This window comes from Magnolia sinica, chromosome 18, assembly GCF_029962835.1.
Source record: "Magnolia sinica isolate HGM2019 chromosome 18, MsV1, whole genome shotgun sequence".
Taxonomy (NCBI): Eukaryota; Viridiplantae; Streptophyta; class Magnoliopsida; order Magnoliales; family Magnoliaceae; genus Magnolia; species Magnolia sinica.
Window position 1 is genome coordinate 45,993,989 of NC_080590.1, and position 26,958 is coordinate 46,020,946.

General features: G+C 40.0%; 1 protein-coding gene across 3 annotated transcripts; it reads right to left on the minus strand.

The window, feature by feature from the left end:
- Positions 1 to 25: 25 nt before the first annotated feature.
- LOC131233579 (BEL1-like homeodomain protein 11) lies at positions 26 to 21,423 on the minus strand. 3 transcript variants are annotated; one of them, XM_058230348.1, is made up of 6 exons: positions 21,328 to 21,423; positions 20,875 to 21,214; positions 20,673 to 20,783; positions 2,028 to 2,799; positions 686 to 1,062; positions 26 to 612 (listed from the first exon to the last, which is right to left on the minus strand). In XM_058230348.1, exons 4-6 carry the CDS (start codon positions 2,745 to 2,747, stop codon positions 540 to 542), a joined length of 1,170 nt encoding a protein of 389 aa, XP_058086331.1. In that variant the 5' UTR covers positions 2,748 to 2,799; positions 20,673 to 20,783; positions 20,875 to 21,214; positions 21,328 to 21,423; the 3' UTR covers positions 26 to 539. The 3 variants fall into 3 exon arrangements, with proteins under 3 accessions (XP_058086331.1, XP_058086332.1, XP_058086330.1); XM_058230349.1 differs by lacking the exon at positions 21,328 to 21,423 and having other exon boundaries at positions 26 to 367; positions 552 to 612; positions 20,875 to 21,295; XM_058230347.1 differs by lacking the exon at positions 21,328 to 21,423 and having other exon boundaries at positions 20,875 to 20,905; positions 21,066 to 21,292.
- Between the last annotated feature and the right edge of the window lie 5,535 nt (positions 21,424 to 26,958).

Sequence of the window (26,958 nt, forward strand, 5' to 3'; positions counted from 1 at the left end):
GAAATTTCCATTCAGATGAAAGTACAGAAGACAAAAAAGGAAGATGTCGTTTCTTCATTTAGCTGAAAATTTTCACTTACACTATACCTACCAGTTACAGAATTTTAGATGATCAAGTAAATAAGTGAACTGAATCAGAGTTGAGGAGAATGATGAAATTTATCTTCTGATCATGAAACACTACTTTCGCTATTGATCCTCCTCTCTGCTTCCCTACATGATCTAGTCACACCTCCTTCCTTGCCATAGACATGTTTTCGGAGGATGGATTTGAATCCGTAGATGCCTCTGCAGTCTCTTCTCTGTACATCTCTTCGATCATAGGCTTCCACAACCGAACACGGGCATTTATGAACCAATTCGATACCTGAAACAATCACGAAAAGCTCATGTTGCAACCATAACCAGACAGTTGAAATTTCTAAATGGGAGGTGACAATTACACCCTATGCTTTTGATGATCCATACACCGCTTCTTCTGCTTCTGGCAAAGCAGAAAATTCGTTGGGTGTAATATCACTTCCCTTTCCAAGTGGGTGTTAGGAAATTGCCTGATTTCTGGATAAGCCTGTCTGCGAAGCCAGCATTAGTTTCTCGGAGTCATTGGGATACCTGTAACAGTATAATAACTGATGTGAGAATCCTTGATAAGTGGAATACAACAATGCAAAGTCAAGGAACTTACGGATGGAGGAAGTGTTCGAAAAGCCAAGCGCGGAGGACTACAACAGCATTTTCCGGCAGCCCTCTAAGCGGCCTCCATGCTTGTTGGATTTGGATCATACCCATTTGTTGAAGAGCTCCTCCCTTCTGCCGGGCATTCTGGTCGAGCAAGCTAAGTTTGGAAAGACCGCCGTGGATTCTCGGCAACTCTTTGGAAAGGCATCGTCTTGCTGCACGTATTTGAGTTATTATCGCACCTCTTAAGCTGCGGAAGTGTCTCGACATCGCTTGGAGTGTGAGAGCAGTGTAAGACTTAGCAGCCCCTAGGCCAGCTACCAACTCAAATGACGACACAACTTCGCCCATCCTACGACAGTACTGTTCATATCTGCTGTCGACCTAAAAGGTGAAAAATGCATTGAGCAGAACTCAATTTTCAAGATATGCTTCCGGATTCCATATGAGTTGGAAGACTAATCAGATATATTTATCAAGCATAGACAATGGCCACTCATTATGAACCATCATGATAGAAGAAATGCATAAGAAAAGTGAACAATCCTCTCATTTTAATAACTGACTCTGGAATAATCTGATCAAGAGAAAAACTCCATTTTAAACTTGGTATTTTAAAAATAATTAAAAAACTCATATAACTTAATTAGAAATTTCAAACTCTTTATATTTCGAAAGATAGGCAAAAACACTCTTTTTCGGGCAAACCAAATTAAACTTTTTTATTTTTCAAAAAAAGATGTTTTATTCGATGATTTAGAAAATAGAGATTGGTGATTGCCACCCATTGAGAAAATTGAGTAGAAGGTTAAAATATTTAGTGGAGATGGATCGATTTTCACGAGGATTGCTTGAAAAGTAATGATTTGAGAGAGATAAAGAACACCGTTTGTTTACCTATATACATCATTGCCCATACGTAAAAACAATTTAATTATTTTAATTGAAAATTTCGATTTTAACCTTATATATAATACACATGCGCGCCTGCACACACACGCACACACACAGAGCACGCATGCACACACCTATAGACATTTTCACTCCATTTTTTTCACGTTAAACCCGAACTTTTCATTTTCCGAAATTTTGACGTTCCGTTTCTTTGACTGAACTTTTTACTGTATTTCTAACAATCAAGGCCGAATTAAACATGAACATTTCCTGTACCATTTTTTTGGTGATGGCATTTTGCTAAGTAAGATCAGATGAGGAACCCATTTGAGTTGTATAAAATAACATTCGATATAAGTCCAAACAAGCTTGCTTCCAATGGCAGAAGGATTCCCACATACTCATATTAGGTAGGAGGAAAAAGAACTGTAAAGCAAAATTGATTAGTGTGATACCTCATCGAGTAAAGCAACGAGTTTTGTAATTCTAATCTGAATATCATGCATGTCGATGGGTGAACACTCCCCATGGCTCCAAACCACATCTGTTTTCTGTCTATTCATGGCATTTTTCCCAGCTTCAGCAGCTGCTCCAAGAGCTCCCATCCCACTCCGCGTTATCCTTGTGTCCTGTCTCAACTGCTTATCTGAGTCAAACTCGACATCTCTGCTGACGCTAACAACTTCTTCAAGCAGTTTCTGAGCTGGCCTTAGATATCTGGAATTCCTCAAGACAGCACTGAAAGATACTAATTCATCAGAAGTTGAACCAGAATGGCTCTGCGACACGGCAGATGATGCAAACCTCATATCTCCTGCCTCTTCTCTGGAAATGGAACGACTACAGCCTGCTTGATTTGTGTGCAAGTCAGTTTGAGTGTAACTGAATGAAGAAATCGGCATGACAGGTGGAGGATATGAACTGAGAGATAGAGATAGTCCTTGGCCATGTGAAGAGCTGTAGTCTTGACGATCGCACTCTATCAAATGTCTCCTCCTGCACATTTCGTCATCCTCATGTACAAGATCAACAGTCCTACACATTCGTTCGCCCAGTGTCTGTATGCTGGGTAGCAACACCCCATTGAATTGAACAAATGCTGTAGCATTGCTGCTTTTTCCATCCCACTGAGAAACATAACCACGGTCTTCGAAACTAGCCGGATTCCCGACCATTTCTTAGGAACTGTATCACTCAAGAAACCGATGAGAGTTCAGATAGAATTGCCTGTCAAAGATGATGGATCATGGAACCGAATTAAGAAGGTTACTTCTTCCTCTTCTTATGTTACAAGCTGTTGGTAGTATGAAATTTCCATTAAAAGAGAGGAAAATAAGAGAGAAAAACCAAGTAGAAATATATTGTTGTCTATTTATTTTCAGCTGGAGGACAAATTCCTGAAATATTAGAAAATGAGAATTGAGATGCTATGTTGCAGTTAGAAAAAAAATAAAAATGATCTTGTGGAGAAACCCGAGTTGTGTACTAAGAGTATACAACTCTTCGATGTACGCGCATTCGAGTATATTTTCAATAACATACATGCATGAATACATATTTGCAATAACATACATGCATGAATACCTAAATACTTACATACATATGTGTTTTGGTAACCTTCTCTACCTTCATGGGATTGTTAGCAATATCCCCAAACCATTTTAAATGGCACATGAGGTGACCTATTGTCAATCTGAACCCATCATTCATTCATACTAGGAGCAAGACATGGTGCAAGAATCATGCCAATCAAATGATCCTAACCCTTTTAATGGGGCCAATTTGTTAACTGTCCATTGCTTACAAGCCATAAATCACAACGTTAGAATCATCAAATCGAAGTGTTACTTAGGAATCATAAGAGATACAAAATGGGATCTATGTAGTAGATTCAAGATGATCATTGGACCTGTTTTATTTCTCTGGTCAATATGGGAAGCTTAGGGTCACCCAATTGGCATAATTTTTCCACCATGGTTTACTCTAGTTGTATGAATGAATGAACAATTCAGATAGACAATAGGTCACCATGTGCGCCATTTAAAAAAAGGTTTGAAGACATTTCTAACGACCCATGAAGGTGGGAATGTTAGCAAAACCGTACACACACACACATGCTCACACACAACTAGTTGCAGATATATATATATATATATATATATATATATATATATAACTGCAATTAGTTGTGTGAGAGCATCTCCCTCTGTGTGCGTGTGTGTGTACATCTCATTCTCTAACAATGCTTAGTGCAAAAACAAACTCGAAGAGAAAGCAAGTTTGTCAGAACAAAATATCCTTTCACTCGACTCAAAATTCAAAGACAACTTTTTTAAAATCCTCAAGGAAGTTTAAAGGCATCGACTCAAACAAAGTTCTCAGAAAAGAATTGAGACAGTTGGTCTTCATTTTCTCAGGCTAGGAGATAAGCTGAGGTCTGCAAATCTCACATGTATGTATAAGCTGCTACCATCTAAATGCCACTACATTTACCAACATACAACACAGGTTAGAGATCCAAGCGTCCATGAGTTAGTCACCGCAGCAGGTTAGACAACATTTTCCACAGTGCATGAAACAGATGGATGGGTGAAAGGAAAGCTAGGACAAGTCTTGTAAGACATTCATTTGTTTCTAACATTGTCGCCCAGGCAAAAGAGTGAACCAAATTGATTTTTGGAAAGGCATTAGAAATTGGCATCATAGTTACCTGACCCGAGTTCAATCTATTTGGGTTCAAGTGAGAAGTTTGTAATTTGATAGTTGTCAAAATTCATTGGTTCATTGGGGTAGGTGGGACAGGCTTATTTAATTCCTTTTTTTTAAAATTTTTATTTTTATTTTTAAAGGATAGCTTATTTAATTCCTTTTTTTATATAATAATAATAATTCTGATTCGCTTAATTCAATGGATTAGTTGATGCAGGACAAAGTCAAGGACAATCACACGGGCAGCTAGGATCAAAAGAAATTGGATTAGAAAGTTCAATTTGAGTGTCTAGCATGCACTATAGCTTTAAATGGCCATAACTTTGTGGATGATTATCCATTTCATGTATATATAATGTCATTGGAAACCTATTGATAAGCTCTACATGCTGGACAATGCTGAGGGCAATTGGGCCCAAAATGGTTTTCCAAAAATAGATCGATTTAAGGGTTATTTTTTGAGTTTTAAGTAAAAAATTATTATTTTAATAAGTTATGATCTTTGTTATTTTAAAGAAATTTTAGGGTTTGAAGAGTCCTGGAATAGCTTAATGTCCTTGGTCGAGTCACAGGAATGAGTTTGCATTTATTTTAAATTTACTATTTTATAAAAGTTTACTATTTTAGAAAAATTATGAATTTAGGGTTTTAAGTCATATGAAAAAGGCTTTAAACAAACTTTCATCAATAATATCAATTTTATCTTTCATTTTTAGATATTTCCCTCTCCTTTTGGATTCAAGGTGTATTCTTGAGAAGAAGATAGACAGTGATTTCTTCTCTTTACATATTACTAATACAATGCTTTAATTTGGCATAATTTAGTTATAGACTTAAAAACTCAAAATCTCCACTCGTCTTGATATCCAATTTGGTCGAGTCGACTCTAAGACTTGATTTCACTTGACTAAATATTTAATAATTAAATTATACATAAAATTTTACTTATAATAGGTGTTTAGAATTATGTGTACAAAAGTAGGTTCATCTAAGCACAAAAGTAGTATTGGCCTGTTGGTACATATTGTTGCTCATGCTAGGGGCTGTGAGTTTGAATCCCACCAATAGCTAATTATATACTTTTATTTAAAGACGTATTAACTCTGCAAGTGACTCGTTCAAGTCGAGTCAGGTTGACTTGGCTATGTTTTGAGTCAAGTAACCAAGTTTTGGAACGACTATGATTCCATTCCATTTCTTGTTGTCCTTAGAATTACTTGATTATGTAGAATTTTTCTCCGACTAAATCAACACACTTCGCAAACTACAAATGAGAAGTTGTCAATTGAATTAAGTCAATTAGTTTGACTGAGAGTAACGAATTGCAATGTATCAACTGAGATTTAGTTTACTTGAACTGATTAGCAATCCAAGTACGGTTAGGGGCCATTTGGATGGGAGTAAATGGAGGTAAATGGCATTTGAGGAGCGTTTGAATAAGAGTAAATGTAAGACTTGTATCCTATACCGTACCGTTCCGTATGCTTCCGCGGTCCTCCCGGTCAAATTCCGACAACTGTCGACTTGTATCCGATGTTTGCATGCGATCCTAAGCCGGGTCCCGCATACCAAAGTCGGCTTGAACCAAGACTTGTATCTTAGCGACCGCGCCGTCGCCGTGGTTCCAACACCGCGACTCGCGCACTGATCCGATACTCAGGTCAGAAGATGTGGGCCCGCGTTCAGTTCGAAGAAAATGCCGCACGTTCGAATTTCGAAAGAATCTCTACAACCTATCCCTTCAATCAATCAATCCCATCAATCAACTATACATCACATATAAAGTCAAGTACAAGCAACTCATACCTTATCCTTACCTTTCTCTTACACAAGCTACCCAAAGTCAACCCTTACATCACTTCATCTATCACTCCACCCATCCATTTCTTACAACCCATCACTCAACCCATCACCCACCCTTATCATCCCATCATCCCTCATTTCTCAAAAATCTCCCAAGCAACATCCCACGTCTAAGCTCCCTCTCTCCCAAACAACAAGTATGGCACACTCTCTCATCTCTCATCCCCACAATCAAAACCCCATCAATCACCATCAAAAGTGAAGGTAAGGAGCTAAGGAGTCCAAGGGATCAAGGAGAAGGCCTAGAGGTGGGTGATCCACCATTAAATTCTTATTTTTAGGGCCCACTTGTTGGTGGGACCCATTTTGATGTATGAGTTGTATCATGTGGGGCCCATAGTGGCGGGGCCCCTCCATCACCGTATCTCTTTCTCTCTCTCTTTTTCTCTTTCCCTAGAATGTTGTGGGCCCCACCGAATTGTGTTAGATCTACTCCATCCATCAGACGGAGTGGCCCACCACATATCAGGGAAATCTCACCCACTAAATCTAAATATATGTAATATATTTATATTATATTTTTATATATATAATATATATATACATCCATGGTGGGCCACATCCATGTGGGACCCACCATGATGCTTGTGTTATTCCACACTATCTAGCGTCTAAAGACGCTAGACGTGGCTCAACAGAGAAGTGTGAACTGGCTTGGGATGTGGCTAACAGTGAAGTGTAAACTGACATTGGGGTGTACTAAGCATGGGGGTGGGCCACTCATGCAGGCCCCACCTTGATGTATGTAGATAATCCACGCCGTCCATTCTGTTGCTTAGCCCATTTTAGGCGTTGAGCAGAAATTTGAGCCCAATCCGACTTTCTGGCGGGCCACAGTGTGGAGAATAGTATATTCACTGTTGAAATACACCCTGATGTTGTGGTACACTAAAACCCATCGAATATTGGACTTGATGGGTTTGTATCGAGCCATAGAAACCAATGGGCGGGGCGGATTTCCCTAATGCTGGCCCCACGTATGAAAAACCTCTAAAATACATATTTTTTTCAAAAAAAATAATAAAACAACAGTAACGTTGTTGCTGCTGCTGACAGAGGATGCCGGCAGCGTCCTGCGCTGCCACGTGGGCGGACGACTAAACTCCGTCCATTTGATAGGTCCTCCTCAGGGCTGTGGGCCGCCCAAAAATCAGCCATATGTGGTGCTCAGGTGGCTCACATCACAGGGAACAATGAGGATTGACGCCTATCATTGAAACTCTCGTGGGTTGCATGAGTTTCAGATCAAATATGAAATTTGTTTTTTTTTTCCCTCCTCAATCCAGGTCCACGTGACCATATGAACAATTTGGATGGCAGATAAATATTACGGTGGGCCCCAGGTCCACGTGACCTTATCAACAGATTGGAGGAAAATAAACATGACCGTGGGCCCCTGGTCCGTGTGACCTCATCAATAGGTTGGGTGTAAATAAACATTACGGTGGGAGTCTGTATGACCTTATCAATAGGATTGGGTGGAAAATAAACATTGTGGTTGGCCCCACGTGGGACCCACTGATGTGTGTGCTCCACACCTTCCATCAGTGTGGTCCCCACCATGAGGTATGTGTAACATCTATGCTATCCAACCCTATCGAACCCACCATGACGCATGTGTTGCATCCAACTCGTCCAACCATTTAAAAGCTCCTTTTAAGGCTTGAAATTAAAAATAAGGCAGATCTAGGATTAGGTGGGCCACATTTTAGGAAAGCAGTGGGTTTGAACGTCCACCATTAAACCCTTAGGAATTCTAATGGTGGACATCCTTATCACCACTTATAATTGTGTGTGGCCCATTTGATATTCACGTGGCCCACGTGGTGTGGCCCACTTACCATAACTATGGCCCATTGTTGAGGCCCACCTTGATTTGCATAAGGCCCGTTGTTGGGGTCCGCCTTAATAGATATGGGCCCCATGTTATGAGGCCCATTGTGATGTATGCGAGGCCCATGTGATTAGGCCCACCTTGATGTATATATGGGGCCCATGCTATGCGGCCCATTTGATGCATCTGAGGCCCTTGGGTCGAGGCCCAACGGGATGTACCTAAGGCCCATTACAATATATGATTCTTCCATGGTTTATGTAATGATGTTTTGGCAGCCATGCCTTGGAAGCAATGATGGTTTGACGTCTACATTGTAGGATGATGTTGGTTAAATGTCAGCACTGTCACTCTCCCTAGGGCCCATTGTTAAGCCCATACTTGTAGCGTGTAGGCTGTCTAGGCCCATCTTCGTTATGAATAGAGTCCATCACCATATAACATGTTTAGTAAAGATACATAATTCATGATCATACGCATCATATGTATGCTTGATATGAGGAGTGACTGATCCTAGCATATGCCCTCGGGCAGATTGTTTATGGGCTCCCTGATAGGTGGAGTTGCCCTACATGAGCGCGTGGTACGCGCAGGATTGTTGCATGTCTGGTAGGGTGATTCATGCACTTGCATTTATGTGATTGTGGTTACCGTATGCCCTAGCGACATCAGGGCCATGGCCTCCACAGACACATCGTGGGTGGCCAGATTGGATACCAAAAATACTGTTTCTAGCATCGGGGCGCCATAGATGTCCCTGGGTGAAAATTTCTGAACTCGATGGTACCAGAGGATGACTCCAACGTCAAGACCGAGTGGATACACGAGCGCGCGAGGGCCGTATATCAGTAGGCCACGTCTCTCACTGTGTCATGGTCGGTTGGAAATGGATGTGACCTTACCCGCTTGAGTGAGGGGGCAATTTCTAGGTTGATTTTGACCAGCTTAAGGAATCGGTCCGCTATCGACAAGTCGGGCCCAATATTGGCAGGCGGATAGTGAGGTCACTTCCACTCTCTCAGTTATGTATTCGGACAGGGGCAGCAAGTTAGCGTAGAGTGTACTAGACCCTAGTGATTATCCAGACTAAGAACCGTACTGATTTGATGCTCTAATGGGGAGTTGCATTGATATGTGGATGTGGATTGGCATGCTTGACTTGTATCATGCATCGCATAGCCTTGATATAGCTGATAGCATTTATATTTTGCACCGCATAGCCTTGGTGCGGCTGATTGCATTCATATACCCATCAGCACAATTTTCGCATTACTCTGACCTTGCATTCTGAGCACGCTTATACTGCGCACACACTTACACCACCTTCTAAGCTTTTTATAAGCTTATGCACGATTGATACGTGCAGGTGACGCCAGGTCGCTGCCATAGCATAGTAGCAGCAAGAGCGTACAACCGAGCTTCTGGAGTTTTTGTTACTTTCATTATATTGTATTTCCATTTCATACGCATTGTACTTAAGGTTTTTGATCATAATGGATTTTGTGATGGTGTTCTTGTGGTTATTGTTCATGGGTTATACTTATGGTTATACTCATTACGAATCAAATTGATATTAGAAATCCTCCTTGTAGGATCTCAGGATCAGAACCTGGTGTATGGGTGCTGGGAGCCGAGAATGGGGTACTACGGAGGCTATCGGCGCCGGATTCGGTGATAAGAAATTTTTTGAGTTTAGTTTTCGAGTTCAGGGCGTGACAGTAAATGCATAGAAATAAAATGAAATGGGAGTAAATGGGCTTATAAATGAAATCCTCTCTTTAAAAGTGGATTTGGAAGTAAATGGGGTGAAATGCCTTTTTGAGCTCCATCGGAGAGTCGCATGAGTAAATAAAAGTGCAGCTACACACATGTCCGCCATACACATGGCACGATGATGATACTTTGAAACAATCCAATTATGGGCTATATCACTAAAATCACACCAATAGAATGATCCATACCATCTAAAGGTTGGCCATCTAAATGAACGGTTAAAAAATGTTCGTAAGTTGCTTGTTTGTGATCCTTATGATTGCGGCCCACCAGAGGCTCGAACTTTCCTCATTTTTTGCAAAAGTATATACTTCAATGGGCTTATTACAATCACTTTGTTAAATATCACATATGTATGCTAAATGGGGTATTAAAGTTGATTTGGGATATCACTATGTTTTTTTGAATATATTGAAAAATTCCAATGCATTCCAATTCCTCCTATTTACTTCAATCTGAGCAAAATATTTGGATTTCAAATGCATTTCATTTACTCCCATTCAAACACAACTGAGTAAGCCATTTACTCTCAATTCATTTACCTCCAATTCCATTTCCCATTTACCTCCATTTGTAGGCTCCCAAATGAGCCCGCTAATTATGTAGTTGTGGGTGGGACCCATTGTAACACCCCGACCCCTCCGATATGATATTGTCCGCTGGCACTCACTGTTCACCTCACGATTTTGTTCTCGCAGACGGAAGCGGTTACCGAACCACCCACAAAACGCGTCATACTATTAAAGGCCGAAGCCTCACATATAACTCAGATCTTTAAGCTCTCCCTTTCCGATGTGGGATGGGTACTAACACCCCCCCCCCCCCCCTTGGGAGACAGAGCGCTCTCGCTCTGATACCATTTGTAACACCCCGACCCCTCCGGTATGATATTGTCCGCTTTGGCTGGCACTCACTATCAATCTTCGGGCTCTCCCTTTCCGATGTGGGACGGGCCAGCCAAAGCGGACAATATTATACTGTTGGGACCGGGGTGTTACAAGGTGTTAGTGCCCATCCCACATCGGAAAGGGAGAGCCCGAAGATCTGAGCTATATGTGTCGGGCTTCGGCCTTTAATAGTATGACGCGTTTTGCGGGTGGTTCGCTAACCACTTTCGTCTATGAGAACAAAACCATAAAGTGGACAGTGCGTGCCAGCCAAAGCGGACAATATCATACCGAAGGGGTCGGGGTGTTACAGTGGGTCCCACCCACAACTACATAATTAGCGGGCTCGTTTGGGAGCCTATAAATGGAGAGCCCAAATATCTGGGCTATATGTGGGGCTTCGGCCTTCAATAGTATGACGTGTTTTGCGGGTGGTTCGCTAACCGCTTCCGTCTGTGAGAATAAAATAGTGAGGTGGACAGTGAGTGCCAGCCAAAACGGACAATATCATACCAGAGGGGTCGGGGTGTTACAAATGGTAACAGAGCGAGGGCGCTCTGTCTCCCAAAGGGGGTGGGTGTTAGTGCCCGTCTCACATCGAAAAGGGAGAGCCCAAAGATCTAGGCTATATGTGGGGCTTTGGCCTTCAATAGTATGATACGTTTTGCAGGTGGTTCGCTAATCGCTTCCGTCTGCAAGAACAAAATGGTGAGGTGGACAGTGAGTGCCAGCCAAAGCGGACAATATCATACCGGAGGGGTCGAGGTGTTACAAATGGTGTTAGTGCCCGTCCTACATCGGAAAGGGAGAGCCCGAAGATCTGGGCTATATGTGGGGCTTCGGCCTTCAATAGTATAACGCGTTTTGCGGGTGGTTCGCTAACCGCTTCCGTCTGCGAGAACAAAATCGTTAGGTGGACAGTGAATGCCAGCCAAAGCGGACAATATCATACCGGAGGGGTCGGGGTGTTACACCCACCTATTGATAGACTTGGATCTCGCACCCATGTGTCACACTTAAAAATTAATGTGATGGACTAAGATGGGCCACTTTTCACATTTGTGGATTAGCAAACCTTCATGAGAAGCCTCCACCCTTTCTTTACATGTCCAAAGGAGACCAGACTTAGCAAGAACTACTACCAATTAACAACAACCTAAAATAGAAACCAATTAATTGTTTTCTCCTAAAAAACCTCAAAACATGGTTTAAAGACTTAGCAACTTGACCTGAATTATTTGACACTGAATTGACTTCTAACTTGTTCGAGTCGAGGGTGACTCGTGGTATTGAATTGGATCAGGTCTAACTGAGTCCGAGTCAACTTGGACGAGTCACATCAAACTCATCTAATTCTTAAAACCATGCCTCAAACAAAATTCTTTCTTAAATGCGATACTTGGATTTTTGTAACCACCTTGATTTGGTGATATAATACAAGTAGAATGCTAGTGTGTAAACCGTGTTGCATAAAAGTTCTATGCAATTCCCTCCTTAAGGTGTACGTGCCAAAAATGCAATGATCAAGACCATATCTTGTGGGCTAGCATGTGATGGGCTATAGGCCAACAATAACATTGATTGGACAACCCTGACCATATAGTTGTTGTGTGTTTTAATTGGTCAATGTAGATCATTACTCTAATGTTGAGTATGAAATATTGCATATTTCCCCCTCATTGTGCATTGGTTTTATATACATAATTGTGCTTAATTCATCTAATTACATGTATTTTACTATGCCAGGTGATTTGGAGAGCAAAGATGAAATTGAGGATTAAAGAGATGATTTAATGCTCAAAGAATGATCGAGTGAAGGGATGTCAATATTGAAGAATTTAAGTGTCAAATATTCAATAAAACTAAGTGTGAATGAGAGAGAAAAGAATGAAAAATCACAAAGTGCATTAACAGAAATAACATACTTTGTGGTCCTACCTGAGGTTGGCTCTGTTCGACCAAAAGTGCACAGAACAGTCTAATAATAAATTATGATTTTCAGTTGTAATTTGGTTCAACATTTGGTCTAACCAATATTAGGTTCAGTGCCACCAAAGGAGGGTTTATTCTAACCTAAGGGAGACATAGACTTTATAAGCAATTTTAGAGAATTTGATTGCAACCGATAGGCAAATTCGGTCCGATTGAAGTGATGTTCGATGCGACCGAAGGCTACAGTCAGTGTGACCGAAGCGTAACAAGTGCGACCTTTTGAAGTCAGTTGAAAGTTGATGCAAATCAAGTCTATTTAAAGGGGTGATTTAGGCTCTTCTAGATGCGATTTAAGGTTTGAAAGAGAGATAAAGGAGTAGTGGAGCATCTATAGAGTCATTCTTCCTCACCAATATTTTGGTTATAAGTTTTTTTTTCATGTTTTTCTTAAAGTTTAGTTCAATCATGACTATGGTTGGCTAAATCTCTTAGTTATGGCTAAGAGGTGAAGCTTGTAGTGGCTTTTAATGTTCTACTTTACTTTGATTTAAGTTGTTTGGTTTGAATGTTAAACAATTCATTGATAGTGGTTTGAATGAAGCTTTATTTTTAGTTTATTTTGATCCATTGTCGACTCTGGACACTTTAGATGCTCAGGAAGGCTAAGATTGATTGCTTATCTATTTTGCAATGGATTGATCTGTAAAATCTATTGATCTATCGTAGACTAAGGGCATGGTAGATGCTTTGAATTCCGTACAATTAATACTTTGGTGCCTTATGTAGGAACCGAATCAATTGAAGTTCAAAATCTATTTTGGTTTTTGAATAATGAATTAATCACTCCATTATTCAGCTGGATAGGATATGACTTTGATTGTAGTTGAGTTATATAATTGAATCAAGTCTATGAAACATTAAGAATGGTCAAAAGTGGATCCGTGGCACTCTAGTGTTTTGCTTTATTGATTCTTCTTTAAATTATCTTAATTTCAATCATTACTTATTAAAATATATTTCCATGGTTAGTTTTAGTTCTATTTCTAGTTCTAAAGTGTTTTAGAGAATGCATAAATATAAGTCCTTATGGATTTGATCTTAGTCTCATTGAGTTAAAACTATATCGCAGCCTTGCACTTGGGTTGTTATCCTTTTGGATAGAACATCCAACAGTACACTCCCCATGATTTGTAGGACATCGTCTATCCACTTGATGGCCCACCAGAACAAAAGTTCCGATCACTACATGTTGCCATGTGGGACCTAATGAGGGTAATGCTAGTTTTGAGTAGAAATGTTGTATAGGAGTAAGATGACCACATGTTTGACATCTGGACCATTCAACATTCCCTACTATGGATGGGAATTGGATCAAAATGCACCTAAATTATTTGATACTAACCATAAATCAGTGGTGTTCAAAGTGACAACGGAGAATGAAAATAGTTAATAGTGTGTTTAAATGTCTTCAATTTGTGTAGAAATAGGGGACTTCGATTGATTGAACAGGTTGTTCGATCAATCGAGTGAACCTTGAATTAACCAGATTGGTCTCTCGACAATTTTGTACAGGTTCGATCGATCGACCTTAGAAGCTCGAGTGATAGATATAATTTGGAAAATTTATGTTAACTCTTTAAACACTTTTGAGCATGTTTAATTAATCTAACATGTGGCTCGATTGATGCTTTGACCAATGACGCGCACGATTTTATATAATTGCATGATTTGTTTCATATTTCGGGTGGAACACTATATATATGGGTGTAATAAAGGATTATAAAGTGTTAGAACTGTGAGATAATAGGACATATGAAGAACGATTATCGGAACCCTAAAACCCGAAAAGATGAGTAATCAATAGAATCGGCTAATTTAATGAAATCTGATGTAGGTACGAGTGGTTGAGGTGTGTTGTTGGTGTCCAAGGTCAGGCAGTTATACGATGAATGTAAGAATGAGTAAATTTTGGATATGAGGGCATCATATCACATGTGCCCTCATTGAAGTTGGTTCACCACATACATCGAGTATGATGGTGGCCTAGTTCTTATGGCAATGATCATGCCTATAAGATGGTTGGAATTGGATCTGCTTGCATTAGAATATTTAATGGGGTGGAGTGTACTCTAACAAATGTGAAGCATGTTCCGAATTTGAAGAAGAATATGATCTCTCTTGGTGCTCTCGAGCTACTTATGTGCAAGTTCGCTAACCATGATAGTGTCTTAAAAGTTTCAAAGGAGACACTTATTGTTATGAAGGCATAAATGAGCAGCAATCTCTATGGGTTTATTAGGAATATTATATCGGGTGGAGCTATGACGTTTGTAGCGGAATCCACTTACGCACATTTATGGCATGTGCGCCCAGGACACATCAGCAAACGCAATATAAAGGTATTACTCGATCGCGAGCTTGATTTCTGTATTTAAAACTTTTGATTTAAATATATGTGAGAATTACATATATGGTAAACTGTTAAGGTTATCTTTTAAAACTAGAAAGCATACTAGTAAAGAGTTGCTTAATTATATGCATTCAAATGTACGAGGCTCGTCACCTGTGGTTTCTGAGGGAGGATCGTCATTCTTCGTCACATTCATTGACGATTTCTCCATAAAGGTGCGGGTTTATTTTCTAAAAAATAAATATAATGTTTCCGCCACTTTCAAGTTGTGAAAGGTGAAGATAGAAAAACAGTTAAGGTGGAAGTTAAAAATGTTGAGGACAGACAATGGTGGAGAATTCACTTCATAGAAATTTAATTAGTTTTGTAAAGATAAAGGGATTATGAGGCACAATGCAGTAAGACATATACTAGAGCAGAATGGTGTGATAGAACGAATGAATCGGACTCTCTTTGAGAGAGCTCGAAGCATGTTGAATAATGATGCATTGGGCAAAGAACTATGGATTGAGGTTCTCAATATGGCTTGTTACTTAGTAAATCGGTCCCCGTCTATGACCATTGGTTGTAAAATTCTAGAGAAAGTATAGAGTGGACATGATGTAGACTACTCAGGATTGCAGATATTTTCTTGTGATGCTTACTCTTATGTTCCATTAGTTGAGAGAGATAAGCTAGACCAAATGGTGAAAAAGTGTACCTTTGTGGGCTATGATGATGGTGTGAAGGGATACGGGCTATATAATCGGGTCACATGGAATATTACAATTAGCTGTGATGTCAGGTTTGATGAGGATTCCTTGTTTTGTAAGGATGAACGTAAGAAATTGAAAAAGTCAAAGTAATTGACTTTGAAATAAAAAAAGGCGAGACACAGGTAAAAGCCGAGCCACATGAAGAAGTATAGAAGAAGGTGGAGCAGCCACCTATGAGGAGAAATCTACCGAGAGATCATAGAGTACCAGCTCAGTAGAGTACCAGCTAAATACAGAAATGACTCGAATGTTGCATTTGCTCTCATTACAGATGAGGAGGATATGTCTACTTTTTAGGAAGCATTAGATGACATAGATGCTGAGAAGTGGATGACGACTGTGCAGGACGAGATGGATTCATTGTATAAGAATGAGATGTGGAAGCTGGTGAAGCTTCTCGTTTGGCGTAAAGCGATAAGATGTTAGTGGATTTACCAAAAGAAACATGATAGATACAAAGCTAGAATGGTAATGAAGGGTTATGCATAGAAGGAGAGTGTCGACTTTAGCAAGATTTTTACGCATGTGGTCAAGTAGGTATCTATCAAATTTATTTTGACATTTGTTGCCAAATACAATCTAGAACTGGAATAAATGGATGTAAAAACTACTTTCTCACATAAGAAATTAGAAGAGTAGTTTTGCATGAGATAACCAAAAGGGTTTGAGATACAAAGGTCAGAGAATAAGGTTTACATATTAAGGAGGTCACTATATGACCTAAAATAGTCACCTAAGCAACGGTAAAAAAAGATTTAATTCTTTTATGGCGTGTCAGCGGTTTACCAGAAGTGAGTATGATCATTGTGTCTAATTCATGGCACTGAGTATTAGAGAATTCATTGTACTTGCATTATATGTTGATGACATGCTTATTACCAGCAATAATATCTCTAAGATCAATATATTAAAGACTCGGTTATCATGGATATTCAAGATAAAATATTTGATGGCTGCAAAGAAGATTCTCGGCATTGATATACACAGAGATAGGGAGAGAGGCATGTTATAGTTGTTTTAGGAAGAATCCCTTGAGAAGGTGTTGGTTAAGTTTTGGATGGACAAGGCTAAATTGGCTAGCACACCTCATGTTGTTCACTTTTAGCTTTTTTCAGAGCAACGTCATATTATAGATGAAGAAAAATAGTTTATGTCTCGTGTGCCTTACTCAAGCACAGTGGTACTTTGATGTATGTCATGGTTTCTATGAGACCGGATATTTCATATGCAATTGGTGTTGTGAGCAAATACATGTTAAATCCCAACAAGCAACATTGGGAGATAGTGAAATGGCTACTTCGATATCTATGAGGTACAACAGACTATATCTTGACATTCACAAAATTAGAGAAAAAACTTCTACGCTATATGGATTCTGATTATGCAGAAAATGTGGACAATAGAAGGTCGACTTTCAATTACTCGTTTATGCTAGCGGTTAGAGTGATCAATTGGATGTTGAAGCTTTAATATGCGGTTACTGTTTCCACAACCAAAGCGGTATATATGGAAATGTATTAGACATTTGAAGAAGTTGTTTGGTTGAGGGGAATGATAAATGAGCTTGGGCTTCAGCAGGAGGTCGTGCCAATTAGTTATGACAGCGAAAGCACGATCAATTTGGCAAAGAATTCAGTACATCATTATCGTACTATGCATATTAATGTTTGCCATCGTTTTATCAGACAAGTGCTTGATGAAGGCGGTGTTACTCTTAAGAAGATCCACACGAGTATGAATTCAACGGATATGTTTATAAAGGTGGTTCCTGCAGAGAAGGTTAGATTATGTTCTACTTCTTTAAGCTTGACAAAAGTTTGATGAAGACGGAGTGTGCATGAGAAGCGATAACGATAATGCTACTACGATGGAGATGATTAGAGATGGAGCTTAGAACTGTGGTTCATGATAATTGAAGCCATGGTGGGGATTGTTATTTGGATGTCTTCAATTCATGCAAAAATATGGGACTTTGATCGATCGAATAGGCAGCTCAATCAATCAAGTGAACCCGGATTAAATATTTTGGTCTCTGGACAATTTTGGACATGTTCGATCAATCGACCTTGGAGGTTTGAGCGATAAATATAATTCAAAAAATTCATGTTAACTCTCCAAAATACTTTTGAGCATGTTTGACTGATCAAACATGTGGGCTCGAACGATCGAGGGTTGCTCGATCGATGTTGACCGATCGATACTTAGATTGACAATGTGCGCGATTTTGCATAATTGCAGGATTTGTTTCCTATTCCATGTGTAACACTATAGATATGGATGTAATATGGGATTACAGTAGAACAAGGTGAGTTAAATCATTTCTAAGGTTTTGAAGGGAGAAAACTAGGGTTTTCACATTTGTAAGTTCATCTAATCTCTTGCACTTTCATTTTCATAGTAGATCACTCGTCGCTTTGTGACATGGTTTTTTCCCGCAAGAGTTTTTCCATATAAATTCATGTGTTCTCTGGTTTGTTTTGTTTGTGTTTATCTTTTGCTTGTGTGATTCAACTCGAGGTTTGCTTTCGTGGCACTAAAAAAGAAGCTGACTTATCGATGAATGAAAAATGGCACTTTGTTAAGCCCACACACCTGCACAAGTCATCTAATGCACATGCCACTACTGCATACAAGTGAAGTATCCAAGCCATCCATCATATGGACCTCATCATATGATTTTATTAATGAAAGATAAAGTTGGCATGCTCAGAAGGTGTGTTATGTGTTTGAGTTGTGCTCTTAAAAACCAATGTGCACCCTTGTCCACTACTCATGTGTATGATAGGGTCAATTTTAACCATTGATCTTGATAAGCATGGGGTCCTTTGGACAAATATGATATGACTTAACAATATCTAGTGTTTGCTTAAACTTGTGAAATGGGTTATTTGAGGAGTACAACCTTTGGTTCTTGGAAACTTGAGATTAGACATAGCGATTATTGGCTGGCCATGGTAGACATAGATGCTTATGACACACTTGTGGGTATCACACCTTGAGATGTATGATCATCTTGTGTGAGGGGACTGACTTAGGTCAAGATGAGATGTCTCCATCATCGGAAATTGTCTTGGCATTGAATGTGCCTTTTCGCCCTTATTCCATACATGAGTATGAGTGTGTCATGAATATAAGATCTTAGTATTGGACATTTGGATACTTATATTGGATGATCGCATATCAGGGACTTACGGATGCAAAAAGATTATTGATCGTTAGACATGAGAACATGTGTGGGTCTTAGATCATGATTAACTGGTTACGACATACTTTATGAGGCTTCTTAGAGGCCATTGAGAGTGGGTGATGCTTCGGTTATGGTTTATTGATTCTTGCATGGGCTAACATGAAATCCATTTAATTTATATGAGAACTTGTTTAGGGCTAAATCTAAATAAACCAAAGATTTATTAAGTGATTTTTCTATTAAGCCCAACACTTGAAAGGTTTTAATTGACTTTTAAAATGTTTTCAACCGTTCGAGTTTTGTTTTAACTATTAAAATTATTTTAATCGCATTTGATGATGATCTAATAGTCTGGATCCAATGATAAACCACTTGATACACATGAGATCGGAATTTATGGTAGATGCCCTAGACAATAGAGGGATTAGATCATTAGTATGTATATGTATAAGGCAGATTAACAAGCTTTCTTAATAGTAAGTTACCCTAAAGTTCTCAGGGTAGTGGATCCTAATATTGGTGTGCACTTTTAAAATCGTGCATTTTAAAATTCTAACCCTTCCTTATATACAGGTTTATTGTAAAAAGGAGAGTATATTGAAGAAAAATAAAGAGTCCGGGATGCCCCTCCCTTAAGCGTCAATGTGTGGAGAGAGAGTTACACATCTCCCTTTCTATCATCTCCATCATCCCCTTATTTATCGTCACACGTTTTATGTGTGGTCCACCCTTGTGTACGGTGCCTCTCCTGATCGTTATTAGAAGTAAAGACAGCAGTTTTCTCATCTCCTTAAACTAGAATAAATAAATAAATAAGAGGTCTCTTAGTATAGAAATTCTACGTTGGCAATGTACAGCATAAAAAATTCTCCTATGTGATTCATTGCTTGCATGTGTGATCTAAACCGTTCTCTTGGTTTGATCTTTCTTGAAATATGACCTTTATCGCACATGTGGTGTTAACGGGGTTTAGATTAATAAAAAAACTATGTTTCCTTTGCATCTTTTACCCCAACAACCTAACACCCGATATTAGAAATAAGTAGACGGGTTTTAAAACAGTGGCAGATTTTCAGAACTGTACATTTGTTCAGTAGCTTTTAGCTTCTGCATTACCTGACCCCCCCTATCTGCTTATAAACCAAACAGACCCCATCCACAAGCAAGCCTACATGTCGATATGGCACACGTTTGAAGGATCCAAGCATCACAGCTAAAAGGCCGTTTTCATGTGAGACCCACTAAAACAATTCGTTCTGTACGTTGTTTTCCACCTGAGATGTGAAATAGCCTGTGAGAACCACCTAAAACGTGTGCATGTAAGGATTATCAAACGTCCATATACAGAAACGAAAAGAAAAGAAGAAAGTCAAAAAGAAAACTCTCCACTTATAGAGCTTTCGCTAATTAAGTCCACACGTGTGGATAGGGCAGCTCATTTAGACGAGCCACACGTGTCTGCATTGCATATTGGTATAAGATCCAATCCATTCATCAGGGTCCACACGCCAGGTGGGCTACAGTTTATCAAACAAACAAACTCGGCTGAAGTTTCCATACACGTCCATTTGTTTCTAACACCGTGGCCCACCTGTTAAATGGGCCAGAGAACATTTAGATTGGCAGACCCACCTGATGGACGTCTCGGATATTACACCTGTCCAGCTACGTCTCTACATGAAGCTTATAAAAAATAAATGTACAGATGAAAAGAAAGAAGAACTTAAAAACTAGGGTGAAGTTTTCTTACCTGTCCAACTGTTTCTAACACCGTGGTCCACCTGCTGAATGGACCAGATAGTTTTTTCTCAAGAAAATCTAGACGGTGAGACCCACATGATGGACGGCTTCGATCTTTCACCTGTCAGTCACAGTCTCTAACTGAAGTTTATGAAACAAATATACAGCTGAAAAAGAAGAAAAAAAAAAAAACTCGGCTCAAGTTTCCTTACCTGCGCAATTGTTTGTAATACCGTGGCCCACCTAATGAACGGGTCAGCGTTAGTTTTGATCAAGAACATCTAGATGGTGAGACCAACCTGATGAACGGCTTGGAACTTGCACCTGTCAGCCACGCTCTCTAACTCAAGATAATGAAACAAATATACAGCTGAAAAAAATAAATAATAACTCGGCTGCTTACCCGTCCAATTGTTTCAAACAGGGTGGCCCACCTGCTAAATGGGCTAAACTTAGTTTTGGTAAAGAACATCTAAACAGTCAGACCCACCTGATGGACGGCTCAGATATTGCACCTATTTAGCCACGCTCTCTGCCTGCATACCTACATAGCTACATATATAACATTCAGACCTTGGATGAGAAAGAAGAACAAAAACAATCTCTCAAATACTCATGCAAGGAGGGAGAAGAAGAAGAAGAGGGAGAGACGATAAGAAGGACACCGAAGGAAAAGTGAAAAAACAGACAGGCGGAAGAAGAAAAAGGAAGTGGTCCCCTCTCTGATGGGAGAGAGAAAGACACAGATAGATAGAGAACAAAGAAACCCATCAAAGTAAAAGTACTTTCAACACAAAGGAATCAAACCTTCAGCTTTTTGTAATGCATGGCCACTCTTCCTTCTCTCTCTCTCTCTCTCTCTCTCTCTCTCTCTCTCTCTCTCGGCCCTTGTGTTTCTGTCTGCAAAAGCGTCAGTGGGCTTTTGAAATTTTGAAGACTAATACTTTGATACTCTGTTACAGCGTGATAGATGATACTCAGGCACTTAGAAATTGCACACATGGGTTATATGTAAGTGATACCAAACTGTCCCAATTAAAGGAACCTGTGTATGCGTATCATGAACCAAATATTTCTCTCTCTCTCTCTCTCTTTCTTTTTTTTTTTTCTTTTTTTTTTTTTTAATTGAAATATTAGATTTTGGACATTTATTGGACGATTAGGAATGAAAAGTATGCAATGGTCATATTAGAAAAACAAGTGTCCACTAATCAGAGGTTAGAATTATTCAAATAATCTGAGTTTTATGTTGTAACTTAAGGACAGTTTTTTTTTTTTCTCCACAGTTTAGGCGGTTTAATTTGAATTCATATAGGCCACGTGTAACATTTCCAAGTGCCTGTGTATCAAGAGTCATACTCAGCCGGAGTTTCAAATAACTCAAACGTTGAAGGGGAGTTATATGATACTCTGGCATCGTATGCCGCTTGATACGCAGTCACCTAGAAATTGTATACTTGGACTACATGACCTAAAATTAAACCAACTAAATTATGAAAAAGAGTTTTGATAAGTCACAGTACAAAAATCAGTTTGGTTGTACAATCCTAACCTTTGATTCCTGGGCCATTGTTAGTTGAAGTAGGGTCATTGGATACTGTTCATTTTCAACCGTCCAATGAATGTTCATCAATCTGATATTAAGTAAATTTTTGGTTCATTGAACATCTATATTGGGAACTGTAACATGGACAGTTTAATTTTACTATTAGCATGCCACATGTACAAGTTCTGAATAATGTCTAAGTGCCCGTGTATCATGCATCACACTCTGCCCGAGTATCAAAGGTGTTCTCATTTTGAATGATGGGCGTTTGGATCCGTGACAAAAGTGAATTACGCTTTTCCAGTTTTTGAGGTTTTGTCTCTTGCCGCAGTGATGAAAAGAGTGTTGTTTTTTACTGTGCAAGGCTTCTGTTTTAGTTTTCCACCGTTTGTTTCAAATTTAAATGGTGGTGACTCTTTAACTCTAGATATGTATAGTTTTATGGCGATCCAGACCTTCCGAATCACTGGCCCAACAGTAGATGGAGTATAAACTAAAAATATGTACTTATATCTGACCTATTTTTATTTGACTTCATCCATCCCCTAATTGGACGGTTGAGATTGCTTGGTCAATTTTATTTTAGAGATATCCTCTATCCAAAGTATCACCAACAATATGGATGGTCTGGATTCTATACAACAGTGCCACATGCATGGATGATGAGTCACCACCATTTTCAAAATGGTACTTAACTAACATGCGGGACTATGTTTCTGTACTTTTCCCTCGGGAGAAAGGTTTCAGAGTGTAAGGATGGTTTATCACCTTTTCAAAAAATGGTGGTGACTCGTGTTTCTCACATGTGGCAATCGCGTACAGCTATCCATACCATCCATATTGTGGGTCCCATTATGGATGGAGCATTTCTCTAAATTTACAATGATGAAGCAATCTAATCATCTAATTAACGGGTATCAATTGGATGAGAACAAGTAAGATAACGAATGGTCCAAATTAAAAGGGGAGAACTAGATAGTTACTGTCTTCTGCTCAGAAAAAAACTTGGGTTATGTTCCATTTACGATTGTGATCAGCGATTTTGCATGGGTCTGTACCATGTGGATAATGGCCCAAAAGTCGCTAACATTAGTAAAATGGTGGTGAACAATCACAGGAATATGATCGCATGCAGAGGCCGTAAGTGAAATTTTACATGAAAACTTTGCTTTTTCTTCAATTGCATCATATGTGTTGGATGTCTGATCCGTTCCAAAGGTGAATCTTAAAATGAAAATAATATTATATAAATATCAAAAAGTATCATCCGTTGGATGGGCCACAATGGTATAATATAATCATCCCATCGGCCGTTGATTGATTTAAGGAATGGCTACTATGCAATAAGGCTAGATTCCTATATTAATATAGACCAGATCTTCATGGAGGATCGTACATCTTTTTGACGGATCCGATATCTAACACGTGTGACATATTGGTGGTAATGGAACGGCTGGATGTGAAGATTCACATACAACTGCTGCATGTGATAATTTCTTTTTATTTATTTTATGGAGTTTCCTTTTTTTGGTTTAACTTCCGCTGCAATGAGTGATAAAGGGTTGGGGAGAGGACACTGATATCGTATCTGAACGTAGATACAAAAGGTTCAGAAAGGGCAAACGAAGGACGTATTGCTGACCCCACACGCAACCTTACACCTACTAGACTGGCACGTGCGCAGAGCATCAATGACACTCATCAGCAAAAACGGATGGACGGGGTGGATTTCTCACAACATAAGAGTGGGCCCCACCTAGCTTCTGACCGCAGGAACTCCTGTCGCAGAGGCAATATGAGGTGGGCCCCACACGAACCAAAGTTGTGGACGTCATCAATTCATTACTTTTGTGAAGAAGGAATCGTACGGTGGTCTGCCAGTGGACAGGTTAAGAGCCACACGCCCGCCAACTCCGCACGCGTGTGCAAGATCCACGCCAGTTATGATCTAGGACCGGCCACGATCACTCATTAGGGTGGCCGAACTCATAAGAGGAAAATGGACGGTTAGAATAGGAACAACAATGACCTATATTTAGTGGACCAACCTGGAATTTTGATGTGGCATTGTTGCATAGCGCCCCATCTAGTGACTGGCTCAGATCTCTCACACGTGTGCCAAGTTGGTAACTATGCCCCGATCAACATCGTCAATCTTTCCTCACGTATGAAATTCCTGACCGTCCATTTGTTTTCATTCATCATCTTTCAGCAAGATGGCATACACTTTGGGCCCCACCTGATACACGTCTCGGATGTTGTAAATACGTGCCACGTTGACACGTGGGGCCGCGTGTATTGGCGATCTTGGTGAAGCGCGTGTTGGAGTACCGAAACTCCAGACAAAGATACGGAAGATTAAAGAAAAAGTGATGTGTTTTCTTTCCGACCGTCGATCAGAGATTCATGCTTGATGCTGATTGGTTGGACAGTTTCGTAATCATTGCGTGTCTCTGTCTCTTTTGGGCTGCACCGCTTGTCTCTCTCTACGCAGAAGGAAATAGGAACAAAGAACATACTCTGAGAAAATAAAAAGCCACTCTGCACACGTGCTAGTTCGGACCACCTGTGCATGATCCTGACCATACAGTAGACTGTGTCGGAATATGAAATGAGGCTTGTACAATCATCATATGGGCTATCTATCACTCTACTTTAGCCATCTAAGTGTGGCCCACCAGGTAAGCGGACCGGCTAAATTTTTGGGCTAGGGCATGTTCACAGTGGTACCTACATGATCAATGGTCCAGATCTATCACAGGCATGCTACCGTACTTGTATTCATCGTATCATTCTCGCACGTTCCTCTAGCTAGGGGAAGAAGCATGCTCGCATTTCCGGTTTTAGAAAACATTGAAGTTAATCGGCGGAGTGTGATGGTTCATGCGCATGGGGCGCTGATTGGGTAATACCGGACGCGGATTTCTGCAAAAGCCTTTGGCAGGAAGTTCCTGCGCCGGGAACCCAGGTGGGGCCCTCTGTGATGTTTGTGAAAAATCCTCTCCGTTCATCTGTTTTATGAGTTCATTTTAAGATATGTTGCCAAAAATTAACCGTATCCAACGCTCAAGTGAGCAGAAAACGTGATAATTAAACGTCCAAAGTTGAAATATTCGGGGGTCACAAAAGTTTTGATTCATGCTAATGTTTTTATTTTCGGTTCATCCCAATAGGAATGACATAATAGTATGGATGACATCTAAACATCACTGTTGAACCTAGGAAGGTTTCAACAGTAGGAATTTCTCTAACCACATTTTCCTTTAGTACAGTTCGGTTCGTTTTTTGCAATATATCTTAAATTGAACTCAAAAAAGGCATGGACAGGGAGGATTTCTCACAAACATCACAGTGAGCCCCACCTAAGTTCCCAACGTAGGACATTCCGCATCCGGTAATACCCGCACACCGTGAGGAAACGGATTGGCTACTCCCCAGCCACCATCCAATGGCTGGTGATCGGTGCTATGTGGGCTCCATCATGATGTAAATGTTTCATCCATTCTGTCCATATATTTTTCTAGATCAATTTATGGTAATGCACAAAAAATGAGGTATTTACCAATCTAAAGTGGAACACATTACAAAAAACAATGTTGAATGAACTTCGACCATTAAAAACTTTTTGGGGATCATAAAAGTATTAGATCAAGTTGATCTTTGTATTTTCCCTTCATCTGGGTATTTATGACCTAATCAAAAGATTGGATGTCAAATAAACAGTAAAATGGGCCTTAGGAGGATTTAAATGATGGATATCCAATCACTATTGTTTTCCTTTGGTGTGGTCCACCCGAGATTTATATCCCTCTCATTTTTGGGATAATGATCTAAAATGATATTTAAAAATGGATGAACATAATGGATGAAACACATACATCATGGTGGGGTGTAAGATCCTGGATTTTCACTGTTTTGGATTTCTAAAAATCCATCAATTTTTTTTAAAAAAAATTTAATTAACCTAAATATTACTCAATAACCATTAACACTCAATGTTAGTGTATACAAGGGTGGTACCAGTAAAGAACCGCACCAGTCCGATTAATCAGCTGTAGGAAGCCAATGAATCCGCCCGATCACTTGAACATCGGGTGTAGTGTAACGACCCGCCGAACCAGAACAATGTCTTGGGGCGTTCACAAAGGATTTGCCACATGACCGTTCATCTAAGCCACTTGTAGGGAGGTATCACAAATAAATTAGACCAAGATTAACCCAATTGAGTAGACCAGCCGGGTCCTGATAGAACCTGGTGCAGGCCTCTAAGCCAGATGACCGTTTACACCTAGCAACAGCCCGTGCGGGCTATACCGCGACACGGAAAGGTCAGAAAATTATAAAAATTTAGGGGAGCATAGATCTCACTAGGCTTGGGGACCATCGCAGACCACGGACCCAGTGAACAACCAGAAGTGGGATCTGACACTGACTAAATGCACCCCACTTATGCCAGGACCGAAATCTGGTGCTCGCAAATGAAGCTGAGATACAAGGTTATCCAGCCGTTGGATCTCTTCTATATTTTCAGGGGAGGTCTAATGAATTTTTCTACACCCGTCCGTAAACTCTGGGACCTGATCGTGGAACGGTGACCGTTGATCGCAAATCGGGCCCATGCGACCAAACTCCAGATCCGATCGTCCCCAAATTTGGTTGGCCCTTCATCAGGCCATGGAGCAACTACCCTATGAATTTCATAACCAGAGGGCCACCAGAACCACTCCAATCACCAAAATGGACCCCATAG